We start from the raw sequence: 22142 nt of genomic DNA, 5'->3' as shown, positions 1-22142 counted from the left end.
TTAAGTGGGAGATTACACTGTCCTTATGTGTTGGTGTTGATTCAATTAATTATTTCAAGAGAAACTATTCACCTCCAACATAAGGTTACATAAATAAAATAACAGTAATTTTCAGCCGAGTGCATTGCCAGTGAAATAATTGATGAACCGCCAAACACCATCCATTTATTTTATTGATACCTGCAACACAAACATCACCCTGTTTCAACTTTAGTGCAGTTCCAAACACGAGCTCCTTCATTTGAACTAAAAAAACAAAAAAAACATTCATAATGCAGCATAATGTCTTCAAATTCAGCTTTACATATTGCAACAGGTCATAGGATTACATGTAAAAGTTTAATATTGCCACAGTCATTTTAAAATCTTCAGGTAGTGTCGGACAAAACCTTTGAAAAGGTCATCAAAGTATTTTGTGTTCACACGATTTTAGTGCCAACAGATGGGTTTCGTCTTTACATAAAGGCTTGAGAAGTGAAAGACACACAGACGAACACAGTTAATCTCTTAAACAACAGAAAAAAGAACACTTATTTAAAAAGTACACTTCAGTTTGCTGTTCTCTTTACACACATACATGTATTTGTCATGGTAAAATGTTTACTCACTGATTGGTAACACTGACAAATAATTATTGAAAAATATAAATTACTGTAAAATACAAGCTCTTCTTTACAGTCTGACCTCACATTTGGTTCTTCATAGGTCCAGATAAATATTACTTAGAATAAAACGAACACTGCATATTCAAAACCTGCCAGTTCTTGTGCATTTGGCTCAATCTGTTGGCACAAAGACTCCAAGCAGCAACACGAGTTTTCAGTAGCAAACAGTGCAATGTATGGCTGACTTTCACGAGTGTTCCATGAGACTCTTCATGGACATTTGTAGTGGTAAGGTAGCGATGGGAGAGGTGCCGGGTTCAGATCACGCACTATCTTGTTGAGGCTGGAGATCTTCTCCTCCAGCAGGTAGTTCTTCTTCTCTGCGATCTTCTGCCGCTGCTTGGTGATCTCCAGAGCCTGCAGCAGCTCAGCGTTCTCCACGTACAGATCACTGATCAGGACGTCGGCTTTGCCATTCTTGTGCAGCTGGAAAAGTCGGAGAAAGGAGACGATGAGGGATTTGATGCCATCATAATTAATCTAATTTGATGCAGGGTACATCATCCCAAATAATAAATGTGTTGACTAGCATTTGGTGGTCTTACAAAGCCGTGAACTCAACCCAGAATCTCTGAACCTGGATGTATTTACATAAAAGAGGCCGATTTGGTACCAGATGACCAATCAAACACAAACAGATCTACAGACACCAGAGTGACGTATTTTACAAACAAAGACCAAATCAGGTAATGCTAGAGGAATATGAAGATTTAAAACTCATAAAACAGACTGAAGGTAACGCAGCAGCAGCTAAAGTGAAGGAAAGCTGCAATAAAACTGCACTTTTGTGTGTAAGCAGCTCTGATGTACGTTTCTTATTGAAGATTCAGATTAATTTAATCACCACCCATCACAATATTGCAAAGTAACATTACAGATGCTGCTCTTCAATGCTACTCACAAATAGATAAATTATTTCACAAATACATGATCCAGAAATGACAATAAAACAGTTTTCATGGCGATGGTGGACGATGAATTCAGTAATCTCACATTAAGTCTCATTCTTGTGGCTGTTAGATAGCTTTGGTTTGATTCTTTCAGCTGCTTGGTGGAGGTGAACGGTTTGTAAAACTGCAAAGAACAAATGTAAAAATGTAATATAAATTGAAAAATCTTTTAAAGGGAACAACAAGGCTACAAAGCATGTTTTCTGATCAGTTTCTGTTTCATTATATAGCTCTGCAAAGGCAGACAGAACAAAGAAACGACTTTAAAATCGCTTGCAGCTCTAAAAACTCATCTTCTCCTCTCCCTACCACTGAGCGCTCATTCCGATGACATTTTTCTAAGAGAGCGAATTGTTCATTAGATGGTGCTTTTATACTTGCTGATATTTTATCTTAAACATATCCGGGTTAGGAGTTCAGCATACGTTACCATGGAGATATAGGAGGTAAAACAGTTATAGTAGCGAAAACCCAGAGTTTAAACCCGAAGTTAAAAATAAAATCCCGCTTCAAAGTACAGGCTTTGCACAGTTTTGTTAACTGTAGCTTCCTTTACTCAGACAGGATGAACATTTTTGTTTATCCAGTAGTCAGAAATAAAAGGAAAATGCACAGATTTCTACCAAACGAGGTAAAACAGACTCGTTGCCTTTACTGTATGCAGATGGCTTAGACGGTTCTAAACGGGGAAAAATACTGAAAATGTTTCCTCACTTTGAATTAGATGCCTGAGAAAGCACTAAACTGTTGTGTTGTAAACTCAGTGTGCAGAAATTCAGCCTTTTTTCCCCCCATATGACTGCATTTTTCTACACAATTGTTCATTTAGTTCCCTGTCAAAGTAGCTGTTGGATTCTATAAAGCTCCCAAATATAGTCCCAACTTTGTAGGCTACAGCAGCTTAAAAATAAAGCTGTGTAACCCTAAATTCAGATTTCCCACCTCGTTTTTAATGGTAATTTACAATAATTGAGCTTCTCCATTCATGCAGTTGACTTTTTAAGCCTTTAAAGTGTTGGACTGACCTGGTCTTTCAGCTGAGCGACCTTCTCTTTCAGCAGCAGCTTGACGTTGTGCAGCGACAGTTCGATTTCCCTCATTCTCTCCTCCATGATCTTCATCTTCTTCTCCCTTTCGTCCTGCTGAGGAGACAGTCGAGGAAATCGTCAAACTGCTGCATACGCAACAAACTGGTGATAAAAATGTGAGCTGATGTGAATGAAAAACACAGACGTCGCATTTCTTGTGAACTAGTCAATTTATTTTATCATGATAATGATTTCTGGTACATTTCTAAAGGAGAAGGCAAAGCGCTAAAAAAATAAATAAAATATAAATAGGTATAAAATAATGCCATATATCCCAGAGAGCTCTACAAAAAATAATTTAATGCATAAATAAAATAAATCCTAACGTGATCAAATAAAATAAATAATTAAAATAAAATACATTCGATTCTATACATGATGGAGGGAAATAAATCTCACTAGGCGACTCGAAAACCGAAACACAGACACGACAACGTTAGATCTAAAGACACACTACGTGGGACAAACAGTGATTCGGCTCAGGTGGATTCTCTAATTATAAAAATACCACATAAACATTCAATAGTTACGTGACGTTTGAACAGTCCTTGCTTGAGAGGAAAATAAAAACAGAAAAACCAGAAAGATTCACTTTGGTTGTGCAGCAGCAGCAACAAAAACAGGCCCAAATATAACATCCAACAGACAGAAGGTAGCCCAAACACACATTTAAATACATATGTAGTGTCAAATATTTAGTCAAGAAGTGTTAAAAGTGGTTTAGAAATCTCTATAAACCCTGACTGGGCGGCGACATCACCTGCAGTAACAGGTGGAAGTGGGATGATTGTTAGAAAAAGGCTCAGAAGGCACAAACTCTGCCTCAACTCCTCGATGATCTTAAGGCAAACACAAGATTTAGCCTCTGAGGATTCACATACCCTGTTTTAAAACATTATAAAATACCAGAAAATACACCTACATTTAAAAAAAAAAGATTCCCTGTAATCAGGAGAGACGTTCAAACTACAAAAAGTTTGCAAGTGTTCAGCATGTCTGACAAACTCTGAATTATCTTTATTATTGTTGTTAAAATCCCATTGGGAAAAACACCGGGAGCTTATTTTCTGTGCTTTCCTGCCACCTAGCAGCAGTGGAATGAAATTACACCTTCGCGCCTTTTCAATCATGCACCTCGTTTGTTCACAATCTCCTATAAGGATGCAGAAACAGACTCCAGACACAGCAGAGGAAGAGCAGAATGTGAGGAGAGGTTAGAGCGAAGAGCAGGAAAAGACGCCGGCGTTACAGTCCACCGATCCGCCGGTAGCTGTCTGCGTGAGCCGCCCGCTGCTCCGCCATCGGGCCCTGGAGAGAAAAGGCAGGTAAACTTCACCGGAGCTCCACCCTCACCGCTACAGCTGAACACCTCACACAGACTGAACACAAAACAGCCGCTCACACTGACTGTAATGGTGGTTTTAGATAGAAAAATGAGGAAAAAATGGTCAATTAACCTGAGAAATAAATGCAGATGACAAATATAAGCATGGAATTGTGAAATAATCCCATTAAATCGGAAAAATAATACTAAGAATACACTGAGGAGAAATCATTCCTCTGGTCCATACTGGGATTGATTCCTTCATAAAGCGATTTTAATTTAAGAGATGTGAAAAAAATCCACAGTCTTCTTTGAAAAAAAAAAAAAAGCCATATTTTTAGAACAATTTCTGCTCAAGCTGAATTTAAAAATCTTGGATGCTTACAGTTATTTATTTCACAAAAGGTTAATGATTCTCACTGACAGCAATGAACAAAGATCCACCAGCAGCATGAACACAGTTTAGCTCTACTGTACATGCAAAGGTTCAATTTTATCCAACAACTGTGAATAATGTACATTTATGTGATTCAATAAACTCCAGTATGTTCTTGGTAACTTACTGGTAACTAGTAATGTCATGCTACAGATACAAATAAAACAATAAAAGGTAACTAACTACTAGGGCTGGACCCGAATAGCCGAATACTCGTTCGCTACGGCGGTATCCGGATATTAATTTTGGTATCCGAATATTCACCCCCCTCCCTCCCCGGCTCATGTCAGCTCATCTCGTCGTGTGATCATATAAACATATACACATATGTCTATGTGATCACTCCTTCCTCCCCCAGACGAAAATATTCGGAGCTCATCCTGCCGTGTTCGGCTCATCTCGGCTCCTCCATTTGTGTTTGTTACCACCACCCGAATGGCTGGGTGGCTGCCGACTCTGACGTCACGCTTCACTTCGTTGCATAAACACAAGACCAGATGCGGAAGACCTCCGCTGTTTGGGAATTCTTCAGTTTAACTGAAGACAAAATGAAGGCAAAATTTGGACCCGAGAGACCAGACGAACGGATCCGAATATTCGGGCCGTCTTCCCCCCTCGGGCCAGCCCTACTAACTACATCTATCTGTTGTAGGAGACGGATGTTTGTGTGATATGAGTCTAAGAAAAGGTGAGAAATGGAAACAACCACCACCAGAACCACACCCAGATGATCACACCACTGCAGCTACTTCAGTCCCAAGATGGAAACTTCAATAAAGATGGTGAGTTTAAAAACACAACAAAGAGACACACGGGAACCGAGGACTAAATATCAAACCCATAAAGTAACTATTACAGTGCAATGTAAGGTGATGAAGGACAGACGAGGTGCCGAGATGGAAGTTTGACAGGAACCAAAACAAGAAGCAAAGCAGGCTTTCAAACACAAAGGAGAATGGAAAATAAAAAAATAAAAGGATTATCACAACTAAATGACACTCAGTTCAGGTGTATGAAAATTATGCACGTTTTCAGCAGTTTATTCTTGTTTTTGATGCTTCCCCTACCTACTAGCTAGCTAGCTGAATATGAAGGGTTTGTAGTGCAAAATAATCTAAAGCTTGGCCTTTTCAGGGTGCTGTTTGAACACTGTACAACTGTAGGGGAAACGCTGGTTTCTAATACTTACTTTCATGCTGAAAATGTTGCTTTTTGTTCAAATTGACTGCCACAAAACAAACAAAAAATGTAAAATGCATTACTTAGCACCTGAAATGAGCGATTTATGGGAGTGTGGAATATAACGGGTGTACAGACATTCAACTCCCATTATATCCCTTTAAAAAAAAAAGATACAACATGGCATGTGTACTGCATGTTTCCACTCCTACAGGGTGTAATGATGAATTTAATATCAAATAATACAATGTGACAAAGAACAATGACACAGAATGAAAGTAATGGAGCTCAGTGGAATGATGCAGCATCCAGACCCAGTAGTTTTTCTATCCTGTAGGTGATGATTTCATTTGCAAGCCTACTTGAGTAGTACACGAACATGCAACTCTCTTTCAGCTTTTCAAATATGATCACATATTTGACCAGGTTTGCTCTGAGGAAGGTTGAAATCGTGCTGTACCTGCATGTTGTCCGGATCTTCGCCACGGTGTTGTCCTCTCGGGATCCTGTGAGGAGACGGAGGTAGGAGTCCAACGAAATGAGCCTGAAGCGACTGAAAGCAGAAAGAAAAAGTGATGCAGCCAGAAGGAAAAAAACGTGCACAGAAGAGATTAATTTTATTTAAGAATCTGATCATGAATTCCCATTAACCCTGGTGTTGCTCTACAGGTCCCAACTGACCCAATTTAAGATTGAAAATGTGGGAAACTTCTGATGTCCACATTTTCAACATTTTTGGGAAATTTTTGAACATTTTTTTGTGGGAAAAAAGAAATGTTAAAAATGTTTCTTTAAGAACATTCACCCCCCCCCAAAAAAAATCAAGCAAAATCCAGCGAATTTCACTAGATTTTGCTTGATTTTTTGTGTGAATGTTCTTAAAGAAAATATTAAGTTTTTCTCATATATATGTAATCGCTTTTGATATTTTAAGGATTTTTTTTGGAGAATTTTTGCTCATTTTTTGAAATATTTTGAAGAATTTTCTTTCCAAATTTGGGGGATTTTTTAAAGACAAATCTTTTAAGGGAAACTTTTAAGGAATTATTTGGACTTTTCTTCCTGAAGGTTTTGCAAATTTACACAACTTTGGGGATTTTTTTTGCAGAATTTTTGGATTTTTTTCATACAAGGAAGCAGTATTTTTGGTGCCCATAAACGAGGACAACAGGAGGGTTAAGATGTTAATTTTTGCCAAATTTTTGTGGAAGAAAAATTAAATGAAAGCATGAAACTTACATCAAATCATACATTTTCTTGTGAAAGCGCTGAAGAAAGAACAGAAAAGCTGGCTTCATGATTTACCTCCATCAGCTGTGTTGACATTTGAGACATACGGGCTTTGAGCACCTCGTTTTCCTGCTGAAGACCCTCCAGCTGTGAGTGTCTTTGTCCGGCTTCACAGCCCTGAAACCAAATAATGTAACAAGAATTTAGGAGGTCGTCACACAATCAGGAGTTTGAAAAGGGTTTCCTGGTGAAATGAATGCCATTTATACCTTGTTCAGCTCCTTTTGTGCTTCCAGCTCCTGTTTCAAAGAGACGTTCTCCTGCTCCAAGGTCTTCACCAGGGATGACTGGCTCTGCTGTTTGTGCTGCTTCAGGGACAGGATGGTGGCATCGAGCTGACGGACCTGCAGAAACAAGATAAAAAGATGACTAACAGAGAGGAAAATGAACACTAATAAGCTCTTATGATGTTGTGATAGATTGAACAAATGATAAAATTAGATAAATAGGATGTGTGAATCAAGTTTAAGCGTTAACAAAGATAAGATCAGAAGACCTAACGTGTCAACTGAAGTCATGAGTATCACTGAATAATCTTGTGGAAGCCTATGGAGCCTATTTAAGGCATAAGACAGGAAGTTCATGCCCTCTCTACGTCTGCACTCGTGAGTTGAAACTTTGGGCACACTGAGCCAAGCAGAAATAATGCCAATGTAGCAGAAATAAAAAAGAGGAGGTGGTCTAACTTTTAGTAAGATTACATCATTTACATTTTGAGTTGGTCTTAAGACGATGGGTTGTGGCTTTTCAGAACAGAAGAGGTGTGTTTAGAAGGAATTTGCATACGTATAAAAGACGATGTAACGCTTTGTGTAGTTAGCTGAAATCTCAAGATTTTGCTCATGTTTGTTCTTACAGCTTCTGTTCTGAATAAACATTATTTGCTTCAGACTCTGAAGATTCTCTCGAAAACACTTTGAAGACTCTATATTTTGATACAGAATTGATTTTTGACGATGTGTGTGGCAAAGCTGCCTGATCATCACTGGTCCTTAGCAGGCAAACTGAGTCACAACAGTGTCTGTAAGATTCATGCCCCTGCTCACCTTTTCTCTGGCCTGGACCAGGTCGCCTTTGATGCTGTGTACTTCAGCCTGAAGGCTCTCGTTCTCCTGCCTGAGCAGCTGCTGTTCGTGCTCCTTCAGTCGAGACATCTCGTCTCTGTACAGCTTCTTGCTCTGATTCTGCAGCCCGCTGGAGTGCAAGGCCATCTCCAGAATCTGGTTCTGAGGTTAACAGTAGAAAAAGGTTTACATTTTGTTCTCTGGTGGAGTGTATGTGTGCATTTGCTGAGGCTGCTGTACATAAAAAACTCACTTTTTCGTTCATGTTCTGCAGCTGTTTGTGCAAAACTGCAACTTCATGTTTGAGGGAATCCTTGTCCTGCTGCAAAACGCGAAGGTCCGACTTCAGACGAGCACTTTGATGGTTGACGGCCTGAAGAGTTTCATCTGCTGTCCTGACCTTTAGTGGAAAAGAAGTCTATTTATTCTGATGTATTTGCACAGATTTAAGGATTTTTTTGTTACAAATCCATATAAATACATTGTAAGTTACTGTAAAATGCTTTGGAATAAGACTACGAAACAGTGATTGTCCTGTAATATTGTTCAAAATATTAACACACCAACTAACCCTTTGAAGCCCAAGTAGTTTCTGACATATTTGCTCATTGTGGGATCATTTTTCAATGCAATAAAATGTCTTGCACCTCTATGGGAATAACACTATCATGGTTAAAAAAGAGAGAAAACTCAAAAATGTCTTCTGTGCAGTATGACACAGTTACAATCTACTTATATCTACTCTCAGATGTATGTGGCTTTGGATAAAAGCGTCTGCTAAATGAAATAGTAAAATTGTAGAATAATGGCATGAATCACCAAAAGAATAAGAAAATAAACAGAATTTTGGGATTTTTTGTTTTGCTATAGACAATTTACTAATTACAGTTTTACATCCTCTACAAACTACATTTTCTACATGAAAAATATTTCACCATGCTGAATGTCTTCTAACTACTTGCTGACAAACGGTCCCATTTTATATCATTTTGCATCTATTTTATTGATCAAATGTTTTATTTTCCTATCAGTCTCTCTGCTACGTGTAAACACAGCCTGCAGTTCAGTCGAAAAGTCTCTGAATTATGTTTTTATGTTGCTGGTTACAGCACAAAACATTTATCTTTTTATAGGACGTGGTGCAAATGGTTTATTTCTGGCAAAATTTTAGTTAATTCTGATGAAATATCACAATCTTAATCTTCGATTAGGTTAATTTTGTACTAATTTATGCCGTTTTGACAGTTTCTGGATCTCAAAAGATGTCATTTTTATGATTTCTTAAAAGAGAAGATGCACCTTTAACTGTGTTGGTATTTTGAGGGGTTCAGAGGGTTAAGTTGTAGGTCAGGATAGAGCTGATAACTAGTTTACCTTCTCCTGAGCTTTCGCTAGCTGGTTGCGGAGGCCTACAGTCTCTTTATCCACAATCTTCTGCTCCTCTACGAGATGACTGATCTGATTCTCCATAGCGTCCACCTTAGCTGCCTGAAAACAAAAAGACAACCGATGTATTTGCTGCTAAAGCTGAACTCAAATATCTCAGCAGATCTGTCCTCTGTTAATTGCAGGTGAAGGTGAATTGTACTAGACCGTGCTGGTAATAAATTTTTGATTTGGTGTTTGTGTCATACTTTGATGGATTTGATGGGAGATCCGTTAAAGTGCTTCTAATCTCACCTTCTCTCTGAGGTCGGACAGCTGCTGTGACAGCTGGATATTCCTCTCCTCCAGCTGTGCAGTGTCCTCCAGAGCTTTGGTCAACTCTGCCTCCAGAGCAAACACACAAGCTGCCATCTAACACAAAACAGCCACTGATTAACTACCCGCTACGACAACCACGACACCATGACGACTATCAGCCCGATGTTGACCTCCGTTTACCTTGTTTCTCTCTTCAGCCGGGAATGCCTCCCTCCTCTCGTTTTCCTTTATCAGCTCTTCCAGCTGCTGTCGTAGACTCTCCATTTCAGCAATGCTTTGGGTGTTCTCCTCCGACAGAATCCCATTCTCATCCTGCAGCTCTGAAATCTGCAGAGAGATCAAATAAAACGTAAAAAGCTGCTTCTGAATGAAAAACACCTGATTATGGGAAGAGAAAAGTTGCGTTTTGTAAGTTACTGCTTTACCTGCTTCTTGAAAATCTCTGCTGCTTTGTGAGCTTCAAACTTCTCGTCGTTCAAGTACCCTAGTGTTTGTCTAGAAGGAAGGAAACGTCAGATTGCATGAGAAAAGAAAATACAAGGTGATTTAAAAATAAAAAAGATGGTTGTTGCTTCTTACGTTAACTCGTCCTGGGCCTCTTTCAAGTCCTCTTCCTTCAGCGCAGCAATTTTTTGCCTGAGGATGACGTTTTCTTCAGCGAGACGACTGGCTTCAGATCTACAGGCAGAAAAAACGGCATTAGAAGAAAGTCAGAAAAACATATTTCTACAAGCTGCATCGAAACTAATCCGCTCAATGCATGTTTAGATCACATCACCACGGCTACACACTGATTAAAGGCATTTTATTCTATGATTTACAGACACTGATCTTGCAAATTTTTGCTTCTCCACAAGTGATCTACAGGGACCAAAGCAGCTAAGCCACAAGTGTTTGGATTCAGCAGCTCAGTAACGGGTAGAACAGCTCTACGTTGTGTTTGGGAGTGCTTAGAACACGACAGCACAAAGGGACGGGATGACAGAGGCCACACGAGGGACATGGAGGGTCGGGATCCTAGTTTTCTCCACGTTACCTATGAGCCTGAGTGGTTTCATTTAATGTCTGCGACTTGTCTTGCAGCTCTGTGATGGCTCTGCGGAGTTTGGTGTTCTGCTTCTCAAACTCCTTACAGCAGCCATCGAGGTCGGTCACTGCCTGAACTTCCACCTCCAGATCCACAAAAACCTCCTCCGACTCTTCAGCGTCCGGGTGCTCGACTGAAAGAATCCCGTCCTGCATCTCCAGTTCACCGAGGAGCTCAGACAGCTTGGCGTTTTCTTCCCTCATCCGGCTGATCTCGTCCACAAGCGAAATCTGCTGATCTTGGAAATCGTGGAATACGTTGATCTTCCCCTCGAGGCTCCAGATTCTCTTCTCGAGCTTGCCGTTTTGGTCCTTCAGTTTGGCGTTTTCACACATGCAATCTTCATATCTGATCTGAAGATCTGTAATTTTTAAGGCCTGTATCTCCAGCTCTTTGACGTGCTCCATCAACAGCAGCATTTTCACTTTGAGGCCGTAGTTTTCCTCTAAAATCTGGTGGCCGGTTTTGATCTTTTCGTTATTGTAAGCCAGTAGGTTCTCAAGTATATCCGTCTTCTGTTGAAGCAAAGAAATCTTCTCGTGTAGGAGAACGTTCTCCTCCGTGGCAGCCTTATACAGAGAGTGTAACTTTAGGATAGATTTCTCCTGGTGCTCTTCGTCTGCATCTTCAACCAGAGTTTCAACCCAGTCATGCTTTATTTTGGCGGTTAAATGTTCACCTTCCTGTCCACAATCATGAGAGCTACTTTTTGAACAGTTGACCTCAGCATCCTCTGGAGAAAGTTCACAAGTGTCACCTGTCTCCTCCGGTGTTGAGACCACAACCACAATCTCACGATGCAGCTCGTCTTCATGGGAAAAGCTTCCACAATCCACCTCCAGTACATCCTGAGGTTTGTTTTCTTTGCTACACGATTCAAGAACTTCATTATCCTCACCGTCATGGAACGCCTCAGGTGATGAGATGGACTCACGCTGCATCTCCGGGGAAGCGGTTTCAGGTTTGTTTTCAAGATTTAGAACATCTTCTGGGGATTCTGGGTTGTTGTGATCACAATAAGACAATTCACAGGCTTCATGAGAAAGAACATCCACCTCATCGTCGCATCCTTCACCGAAAACGGTTTCAGGCCATAAGTCATGAGTCTCGGTCATCTCATCCTGCACGAAACTCTTGTTGTTTGGTTCTTCGTTACTAGCAGCTTCCATCATGTCGTTGCCTTCTTTATCATCACTAGTAGAGGAGACATTTAATCATCTTGTTGATCAACATTTTTCACATTTTCTGTATCTTCGCCTGCTTCCACATTTGTCTCGGCATCACCTCCTTGATCGAGGAGAGTAGAGACGTTTAGTATCTCAATCTCATTCGACTCCTTCATTTCTTCTTTCTCGTCTTTTTCTGCAGCAGCCAAAACCTCTTGGAGTTCCATCTCCAGTTCTTTTATTCTATTTTTAAGTCCATCGTTTTCTGCTCGAAGTTCTTCTCTATCATCTTCTGTATTATCTTTACATTTTTCTTCAAGAAAAGCCACATTTTCCTGTAGTTCCTTCCGTTCAAACTCAAAGTCCTCTGCTGCCTGGTTCAGCTCCATCTCCAGCTCTTTAATTCTAGTTTTAAGTCCATCTGTCTCTGCTTGAAGCTTTTCTCCCTCGTTCTTGAGATTATCTTTTAACTTCTCCTCCAGAACGGACACATTTTCCTGCAGCTCCTTCCGTTCAAGCTCAAAATCCACGGCTGCCTGTTTGAGAAGGTTCTCCAGCTCTTCTATCTTCATCTTTAAATCATCTCGCTCAGTTAACAGTTCGATCCTCTCCATGATCTGCCTCTCGGACATGGAAAGCATCTCGTTGCATTTTGCCTCAAGCTCTGAGTTGTTTCTCAGAAGTTCTGCCCTCTCCTGTTTGAAATCCTCCACTGTTTGAGCCAGCAGGAGCTCAGTCTCGTGTGCTTTGTTCTCAATCTGAACAACCAGCTCATGTTTGGTGTCCAGGCTTTCCTGCAGCCTGTTGTGGAGGTCATTCAGCTGCCTGCTCAGCTCTATTTCTTTAGTCTGGGCTTTACTCATTAACTCATCCAGCTCATTTTGCAGCTGCTTGTTCTCCACCATCAGTGCTTCCATTTCTTCGCTGTGAACACTTTCTATCTCCTGTCGTTCTTTCGTCCACTCCTCATTTAGCCTCTCTCTTTCCTGCTCCATGGCCTCCTCCATCATTTTTATTTGTTCCTCAATGTTCTCTAGAGCTTTATGCATCTCTGCTTCCCATTGGAGCTTCTGTGTCACGTGGCTTTCAGAAAGAGCCTTCAGCTCACTTTGGTAGTGCTGCTCCAGTTTCAGAACGTCAGCCTGAAAACGCTCTTCGGCAGAGTCCTGATCACCTGAGAAACGATCTTCCACTTCTTTGATTTTCTGGTTGAAGCTCATCTCGATTTCCATCCTGTACATGGTTATTCAGTATTTATTACAGCAACAGCACAGAACTTTAATGACTGCAATAGTATCAATCCTGATTAATAACAATTTTTAAGCATTTTAAATAAATTAAATAGTCTAACATTGAGTTTTTGAGACTTGGACAAGGATCAACACTGCTCTCATATCAGCTTACAGCAAGTAGATAACAGCTTAGCTTCAGAGACAACATTCATTGATAACGTATATTTAGATATACCCACCATAGTGGTGAAAAAAGCCACAGTGTGCATATGAAGCGCATTTGGAGCATACATAAAGTGGTGTATCAGACATAACAATTAACTAATCAAACAAAACAATACCATCTAGACAATCAGGAAGTTCTTCAAACTCAGGGTTCTCGCCAGCGCATTTCAGGGTAACGGGCCGTTATGCTGTCAGTTTAAAAGATTACGCTGTGATTAGGGCCGCTACGCTGCCTTTCAAGTTGTGGTACTGTGTTTTGAGCACATTTGCTTGCGTAATATTTCCATATTTATGTGAGAAAATTTCTTTGTTGGGGCAGTTGGCGCTGTGAAAGAGTTATTTAGACAGATAACGCCATGTGCATTTGTTTTTATCGACTGGGTACCTATGTAGGTTAATTTATGTCTCCACACCTCAGCCGTACTTTCCTGTTGATTGACCCGTTCCCGTCTAAAATTAAGAGTCGCTTCCAATCTCGGGGTTACAATTAGCATGTCTCGGTTGTTTCCATGATGCCATGTATGGTGAATAGTGACCTAAATCACGAGCATTTGGAGCATCTGTGTGACGCTCATTGGCTGACATCTGGGCCGGCCGCTCACGAGATTTAATGAAGGCTGTTGCGCGTGCGCATAGTGTCGGGCCGTCCCGACCTGCCGTTACGCTGTAAAAAAGTCCTGGTTAGAACCCTGAAACTGTCTAATTATCTATAAGTTTACACTGAAACCTTTGTCAATATGTAGTCGTAATCTAAAAACTACTTAAATATCAATAAATTGAAATATGTACACAGTTATGAAGGGAGTTCAGACTAAACCTGAGGACGACTGTGTTGTAACAAATTATTTAAGTGTTTATGTTATAAAATGTTACTGGAGCCTGTCTGACGTATAGAAAAGTACACAGTGTGACTTGCTGTTTGATTCTAAACAATCCTATTTCCATATCGGGGGGGGCGGCGTAATTTATATTATTAACAAGTAATTAATGAAGCTATTGCTCATACACCTTGTGTACAAATGTGCTCATATCGATCCTGCTGCTGTTTGATGCTGCAGATATTTAATAAAATCAGAGGAAACACTCACACAAACAGCTGGAAGCAACTGACTAAACTCCAGCTCCTGTTAATGTGTTTCCAAAACCTGGATTCAATTTACTATTAGTGAGTCTGCTCTGTTAGAATCGGTCTTCATCATAGAAAAATATTACTTTTATATTAGATGTGAAACTGCAGAGCAAAATGACTGGGAAAGATGTTTTATGATCAACAAACCGGGTCTTTTGCTTTGTGTGAAGTTTCAGGAGCAATATTGGTGCTGAAATGTAGAAAAATTCTTCTCAAAACCGCTTCCCACAACTGGAAATGCTTGTGTCATGTAGAAAGCAATAGGGAAAAGTTACTCAATTTGAACTAGTAAGATTGTCGTCGATACTTTAACGGAAAAGTGAGCAGTGTGATCATTCAGACATGAAGCGAAAACATTCAGATTAACAGAAAGTAGAGCACATCTGGGAGGAGTTAAATAAAGTTAGGACAATAAACAAAATGAAGTAAAACTCTCACCTCTCCTGGGCGATGTCGTTTCGTAGTTTGTCCAACGTGGCGCTCAGAGTGTCCCTCTCCTCGGCATGTTTGACTCTCAGCTCCTTTATAGCCTCCTGATGTTTCTCCTCCAGCTGAACCTTCTCCTCCTCCATCAGCTGCTCCAGTTTCTTCTCCGCCTCCTCCTTCTCAGACTGCAGCTTCTCCTTCTCCTCGTTCAGCCGGTCCTGGATCATCCCTTCGTAGTCCTCCTCCAGCTGCAGTCTCTCCCTCTCCCACTCCTCCTTCACCTTCTTCTCCCTCTGCTCAAACTGCTCCTGTAACTGCAACCTTTCTTCCAGCACCCTATCGAGCAGGACCTCCTCGTGAAGCTGCTGAAGCTGAGATCGTTCTTTCTCCCACTGCTCCCTCAGCTTGCTTTCTTTCTCCTCTTGCTCCCTGATGAGTTTCAACATCTCCTCCTCCAGCAGCATCTGCAGAGACTCATTATTCTGCTCATCCAGCCGAGCCCTCTCTTTCTGCCACTGCTCCGTCAGGCCCTTCACCATTTCTTCACGCTCCTCCTCAAACCTCAGCTTCACCTCCTCTAGTTTAGCCTTCAGTTCGTCCTCGTGGCTTTCCTGCAACTGCTTCTTCTCCGCTTCCCAGTCGTCTAACAATCTGTTCTCCAGCTCGGCCTTTTCCTCCTGCAGTTTCTTTCTCTCCTCTGCAAGGCCGGCTTCAAACAGCTCTGCATGCTCCTCCTTCAGCTTCTTAACAGCACTGGCATGTTGTTTCCTCAGCTCCTCCATCTCAGTGACGAGGTTCTCATCTAGTTCTGCCTGCTGGGCTTCCAGGTTCTTCAGCTGCTCCTCCAGGTCTCTAGTGTAGATTTGGGCCTCCAGCAGCGTCCGTCTCAGGTTTCCCACCTCCTCTTCCTGCAGGTTCTCGACCTCCTCCCGTTCTTTGGCCTGCTTCTCCTCCAGACAGGACCGCTCCAGATCCGCGTGCTCGAGCTGGTTCTGGAGCTCCTGCGCTCGGCTCTGAACGCCGGCCATCTCCTCCTTCAAGGCCTGGATCTCCTGCTGGAACTGGAGGGTCAGGGCAGCTTTCTGGTCCTTGTGGGTCGACCTCTGTGTTTCTACCATAGTGTCAAATTCATTGGCCTGAAGTGACATGAAGAATACAGATGTGTTTAAGGACACATTGTGGTGGAAGAATTAATTATTCATTTGTGTTCATTTCAAACAACATCTGCATTAAACATCCACTTCACAGACTGAGCACTTTGACATAGAAACATTCACGTTTTGCTGCCCTTCTGAAGCAACTTTAAACACGAGTGATCAAAAGTGCTCTATAAACAAAGATTATTATTATTATTATTGCCATTAGGGCTGCAAATAAGGATTATTTTCATTGTCAATTAACATGTTGATTATTTTCTTGACTAATCAATCAGTTGTTTGTTCTATGAAATGTCACAAAATTGTGAAAATCTAATTTCAGTGTTTGCTGAAGCCCAAGATGATGTCTTGTTTAGTCCAAAACCCAAAAGATATTCATTTTACTGTCATAAAACCCAGAAAATACTCACATTTTTCACACCTTTTTTCACAAAAGCTGGACTTAAAGCTTTAACATTTATTCATCTTAGAAAAACAAGTCAATCCAATTAATCTCTATTCAGATACTAATGGTCCTGTGGGAGCTATAACCTCAGTCCTCGCGGTTTAGAAAACACAAGTGGGTTTTTGGGTTGAAGGGTTACTTTGTTGTCAATCTTTTTACTCTTAAGGGCTTTTTTGTTGTAAACCGAATGCATTTGGTTTTAATCAATCATTAAAAGGAATAACAAAATAAAGTAAGAGTTGACAGCTAATCGATTAATCATCACAGCTCTAGTTATTGTGTTGTTAATGATAATAAAATTATTATTATTATATTAAGGTGAGGATATTCATGTTTGTGGGTCAAACAAAACTAGCAATTTAATTAAGTCATCTCTTTTTTGACATTTTATAGATAAAATTGATAAATCATCTCAACCAGCAAAATCATAATTATATTCATCTGTAAAGAAAATAATTACCGTCCTGCATTAGAAGCAAAAAGTTAAATAGTTTTTGTTTTCTGAAAGAGCTGCAGAGTACTACAAATTACTGTGATTGCACAAGAGATGCTCTAAAAATAAAATGCAATTGATTATCAAATTTGGCATCTAAATTACCTGCAACAAACTTGAATGTCAGTTACAGATATATATGGGTTGTGCTTGAAACATATAACATAGCAGAGATAAGGAGCTGGCTGCCAAAATCTGGTAGGCTCACTTCATTTTTTCCATTTGATTACACAGAATTAAACATCGGTTGCACTAGTATTACCTTTCTTTCCAGCTGGTTTCGCAAATCCTCCACTTCTTGAAGGTGCTGCTCCTTCAGCTGCTCCAGCATCATCTCTGCTTCGAGGCTCATGCTGAAAGGCTGAACCTCCTCTGAACCGATACCTGGAGAAAGTCAAGTTAGAAGCTGTTTCAAAGCCAAATGTCTAAGAGAGCTCCAGCGACTGTACGGCATGTGTGTGTAAGTGTAGTCTACCTGGGTCGGACTCCATGCCGGGGCTTTTACTCTCCAGCTCCTCAGACAGAGGTTTGTGGCAGAGCTGATTAGTTTGACCAAGACTGTGGAACTCCTGCAGCTCTGACTGCAGCTCGTCAATACGATCCTGCAGCTCCTACCAAGTAAGAACAAGTTTAATGTGATAAGCTGAAAGGAATGTCACCAAATCATACATGGGATCGGAAAGAAAAACTCACAGAATATGAATAAAAATCTAAGTTTTCTGTGATTTAAGTGTAACTACCCTGCACTGTGCTTCGTAGCTGCTGCGTAGCTGTTTAATGCGTTCCTCTTGGAGAAAGAAATCTGCAGTTCCAGGGTCCAGATCTCCAAACTAAAGGAAATAACATCACATGGAAGTTAATAGCATGTTTGCATAGAAGTGATAAACCAGAACAAATATACAAGCACAAAGAGCCCAGCAGAAGCACAGAAATTACACTTAAAATCAAGTTGCAATAGAAACGAAAGCAGGAAATCAGCAAAAAAAAAAAAAAAGAACGTGATGTGAGCAGAAGCACGTTTATGCTCTAATAATGGAAGCAAAAGAGGAAGGAACCACCTCATCAAAAGCCACAAAACGTCTCTGTACCTTGTCTTTCATGAGGTTGTCCAAACTTGTCTGGAGTTTGGTAATTTGGCCTTGAGCCTCCACGAGCTTCTCATTGCCGTCCAGTAACTCTGTTTCAAGACGCCTGTTATCCTGGAAAAAACAAAAACAAAAACTAAGAAGTCAGAAACATAGGTCATGTTCACATTTTTTAACCATTTATTCTTTGACGGATAAATACATGACAATCAAATATAAAGCGAGAAAAGTGAGATGACGCCAAGGTTTTTATCAAACCATATAGTCACTGAATCATTTTTGTCAAATATAAACTCATATTTAAACTCAGAAATCTGTTATACATTAGAAACACTAATTGATTTCAGTCTATTTGAAAATGCACAACATGAGTTTTTTTTATATTGCATGTAAACACAATCCTGTATGGCCTACATTCACATATACTTACTGTAAATATACATATACACTTTAGCATATTGTAAAATTGAAGTTATCTAAATATATAAATGGCATAAAGCCTACAAATAAATGTACCAAATGATGATTTTTTTTTGTACCTTGACTGCGATGGAAAGATGGTCTCTGAGAAAAGACTCATCCTCCCTGATCTTCTCGATCTCTGCCTCCAGTTCTTCTCGCTGCAGGCCGGCCTGCTGCTGGATCTGATCCATTTCATTCATCAGCTCCGATCGCACCGCTGCCAGCTTCTCTTTGTGGTCCTGTTCGAGCTTCCTGCGTTCACAGGGAATACAGAATATTAACACTTAAATGCTAAAAAATACAACATTGGAGACGAGTTATGTAAAGTATTAAATATTCAGTTTGAGTTGGCTTCTCTTGAAAGTTTTTGAGCAAGCATAAATAAATAAATGAACTTTTTAAATTCGCATAACATCACTAAGTTGGATCAACTGCAGTCTATGAATTAATGAGATAAATAGGATGACAGCTACACACGTGGACAAAATTGTTGGTACCCCTCAGTTAAAGAAGGAAAAACCCACAATTCTCACTGAAATCACTTGAAACTCACAAAAGTAACAATAAATAAAAATTTATTGAAAATTAAATAATCAAAAACAGCCATTACTTTTGAATTGTTGATTAACATAATTATTTAAAAAAACAAACTAATGAAACAGGCCTGGACAAAAATGATGGTACCTCTATAAAAGATTGAAAACTATTTGACCAGAGTGACATGATTAACTCAGGTGTGTCATTTAATTGACATCACAGGTGTTTCCAAACTCATAATCAGTCAGTCTGCCTATTTAAAGGGAGACAAGTAGTCACCCTGCTGTTTGGTGAAAAGGTGTGTACCACACTGAACATGGACAACAGAAAGCGAAGGAGAGAATTGTCCCAGGACATCCGAAAAAAAATGATAGACAAACATCTTAAAGGTAAAGGCTATAAGACCATCTCTAAACAGCTTGAAGTTCCTGTGACAACAGTGGCTCATATTATTCAGAAGTTCAAGACCCACGGGACAGTAGCCAACCTCCCTGGACGTGGCCGCAAGAGGAAAATTGATGACAAATTGAAGAGACGGATCGTTGGAATTGTATCCAAAGAGCCCAGAGCAACCTCCAAAGAAATTAAAGGTGAACTCCAAGGCCAAGGTACATCAGTGTCAGATCGCACCATTTGTCGTTGTTTGAGCCAAAGTGGACTTCATGGGAGACGACCAAGGAGGACACCACTGCTGAAAAAAACTCAGAAAAAAGCCAGACTGGAATTTGCAAAAATGCATGTTGACAAGCCACAAAGCTTCTGGGAGAATGTCCTTTGGACAGATGAGACCAAACTGGAGCTTTTTGGTAAGGCACATCAACTCTATGTTCATAGACTCAAAAACCAAGCATACGAAGAAAAGAACACTGTCCCTCCGGTGAAACATGGAGGAGGCTCAGTAATGTTTTGGGGCTGCTTTGCTGCATCTGGCACAGGGTGTCTTGAAAGTGTGCAAGGTACGATGAAATCTGAAGACTATCAAGGCATTCTGGAGAGAAATGTGCTGCCTAGTGTCAGAAAGCTTGGTCTCAGTCGCAGGTCATGGGTCTTCCAACAGGACAACGATCCAAAACACACAGCCAAAAACACCCAAGAATGGCTGAGAGAAAAGCGTTGGACTATTCTAAAGTGGCCTTCTATGAGCCCAGATCTGAATCCCATTGAACATATGTGGAAGGAGCTGAAACATGCCATTTGGAGAAGACACCCATCAAACCTGAGACAACTGGAGCTGTTTGCTCATGAGGAGTGGGCCAAAATACCTGTTGATAGCTGCAGAACGCTCATTGACAAATACAGAAATCGTTTAATTGCAGTGATTGCCTCAAAAGGTTGTGCAACAAAATATTAAGTTATGGGTACCATCATTTTTGTCCAGCCCTATTTCATTAATTTGTTTTTTAAAATAATTATGTTAATCAACAATTCAAAAGTGATGGCTGATTTTGATTATTTAATTTTCAATAAATTTTTATTTATTGTTACTTTTGTGAGTTTCAAGTGATTTCAGTGAGAATTGTGGGTTTTTCCTTCTTTAACTGAGGGGTACCAACAATTTTGTCCACGTGTGTATATCATCTGAGCATTTTAATCCTTAAAATCCACTTCGGTAATGAGACTCAGATTTAGAGCAGCAGAATAAGGATGGACACATTAATATTACAAAAAATAAGTCCAAACAGTCCGTCTGATTAATTGGAGAACAAGCAGAGAAAGGAGAAATGGTTAACTTTGAGTGATAAATTACCTCAGGTTGAGGTTATTCATCTGCTCTATTGCAGAGTGATGCTCATCCACCTCAGTGGCCAGCTGAGTTTTCAGCTTCTCTGCTTTCTCCAGGTCTGATCGGATTTTCTCTTTCTCCCTGATTTCTCGGTCCACACGCTCTCTAAGAAGTGAAAAGCAGCAACAACAGTAATCGTACAAAGAGTTTAATGACAAAACATCAATAATCTTGCTTTTATTTCACACTGAAAGCTTCAAAAATGATTCATAATCTTGTTAATGGAGAATTAACAAAGAGCACTAAGCCCTGAGCGAGCTGCATTACAGCAGTGACTCGTACTCACAGGAGATATCTGATCTCAGCTTTGAAGCTCGCCAGCGCCGCTTGGTGAATCCCATTCTTGGTAACCAGCAGCTCGTTTTCAAGTGCCATGGTGAGATCGCTAAGACTCAGCTTTCCATCGAGGCTGAAATTCAAAGCCTGAAAGAAAAGGTGCTAATTAATGTCTTTTTCGGGGTTGTTGTTTGTGTTGTAATGCGGGCTTTAGAGTTTGAAAATGCAGGAAAAATATCTATATTTTCACAGTGAAACTTCTGATGTCCACATTTTCAACACTTTTGGTAAATCTTTGAACATTTTTAGGCGGAAAAAAGAAATGTTAAAAATGTTTCTTAAGAACATTCACAAAAAAGCGAAATTCGCTGGATTTTGGTTGATTTTTTTGTGAACGTTCTTAAAGAAAATATTAGAAGTTTTACTGATATATACAGTATGTAATCACTTTAGATATTTTTAGGATTTTTTTGGAAGATTTTTACTCATTTTTGAAGATATTTACAAGAATTTTCTTGCCAAATTGGGGGGACTTAAGGAGGGTTAAGCAAAGCAATCCACCTGTCTTTCAATCATCGAGCTGCCTGTTCCAAAAAATTCCCCGTTCCAAAAGATTTAAAATCAGTAACTTCAGGAGAGTAACTTCAGGATGTTACCTGCAGGATCTCAGTGCTGTTTTCTATTCCTTCATCTATCCAGGCATCCAGGATGCATTCGACCGGAGTGTAGCCGGTACCATCATCCAGGGTGGAGAAGAGCCGCATGCCGATGCTGCTGGTTAAAGCAGACGGGGTCGCTATCCTCCGGCCTCCCTCATCAAAGGGCTGGAAGTAGAAAAAAAAAGTCTTTTTTTAACAATTTTATGAGACCAAATACTACTCTGAGATCTACAATTACAGCTTACATACAATTAGGAAAATGTTTCGGTCCTGTTTAAGC

General features: G+C 40.2%; 2 protein-coding genes across 3 annotated transcripts in view; both read right to left on the bottom strand.

Annotated features, from left to right (window-relative positions):
• Window positions 1-155: 155 nt before the first annotated feature.
• Window positions 156-22142, bottom strand: part of nin (ninein (GSK3B interacting protein)) — a 38928-nt gene continuing 16941 nt past the window's right edge. For both annotated transcript variants that reach the window (XM_051958994.1, XM_051958997.1), the window contains exons 8-28: window positions 21860-22027; window positions 21214-21350; window positions 20892-21032; window positions 18685-18859; window positions 18149-18259; window positions 17801-17890; window positions 17536-17671; window positions 17323-17444; window positions 14978-16101; window positions 10280-10378; window positions 10126-10195; window positions 9881-10027; window positions 9677-9793; window positions 9371-9484; window positions 8250-8396; window positions 7979-8158; window positions 7142-7276; window positions 6948-7049; window positions 6103-6195; window positions 2641-2757; window positions 156-1091 (exon numbers count right to left, since the gene is read on the bottom strand). In XM_051958994.1, the coding sequence (XP_051814954.1) occupies window positions 876-1091; window positions 2641-2757; window positions 6103-6195; window positions 6948-7049; window positions 7142-7276; window positions 7979-8158; window positions 8250-8396; window positions 9371-9484; window positions 9677-9793; window positions 9881-10027; window positions 10126-10195; window positions 10280-10378; window positions 14978-16101; window positions 17323-17444; window positions 17536-17671; window positions 17801-17890; window positions 18149-18259; window positions 18685-18859; window positions 20892-21032; window positions 21214-21350; window positions 21860-22027 (3741 nt within the window). In that variant the 3' untranslated portion in view covers window positions 156-875. The remainder of the gene's footprint in view (window positions 1092-2640; window positions 2758-6102; window positions 6196-6947; window positions 7050-7141; window positions 7277-7978; window positions 8159-8249; window positions 8397-9370; window positions 9485-9676; window positions 9794-9880; window positions 10028-10125; window positions 10196-10279; window positions 10379-14977; window positions 16102-17322; window positions 17445-17535; window positions 17672-17800; window positions 17891-18148; window positions 18260-18684; window positions 18860-20891; window positions 21033-21213; window positions 21351-21859; window positions 22028-22142) is intronic.
• LOC127537168 (cingulin-like) lies at window positions 11998-13249 on the bottom strand. The gene has a single exon (XM_051959025.1). The coding sequence runs from the start codon at window positions 13192-13194 to the stop codon at window positions 11998-12000; it is 1197 nt and encodes a 398-aa protein (XP_051814985.1). The 5' UTR covers window positions 13195-13249.

Source organism: Acanthochromis polyacanthus, chromosome 1, assembly GCF_021347895.1.
Source record: "Acanthochromis polyacanthus isolate Apoly-LR-REF ecotype Palm Island chromosome 1, KAUST_Apoly_ChrSc, whole genome shotgun sequence".
NCBI lineage: Eukaryota > Metazoa > Chordata > Actinopteri > Pomacentridae > Acanthochromis > Acanthochromis polyacanthus.
Note: the sequence above shows the minus strand (reverse complement) of the source record. Positions and strands in the feature narration are given on the sequence as shown.

Coding starts and splice junctions, on each gene's coding strand:
- LOC127537168 (XM_051959025.1), bottom strand. CDS start 13,194: ATGTACAGGATGGAAATCGAGATGAGCTTCAACCAGAAAATCAAAGAA.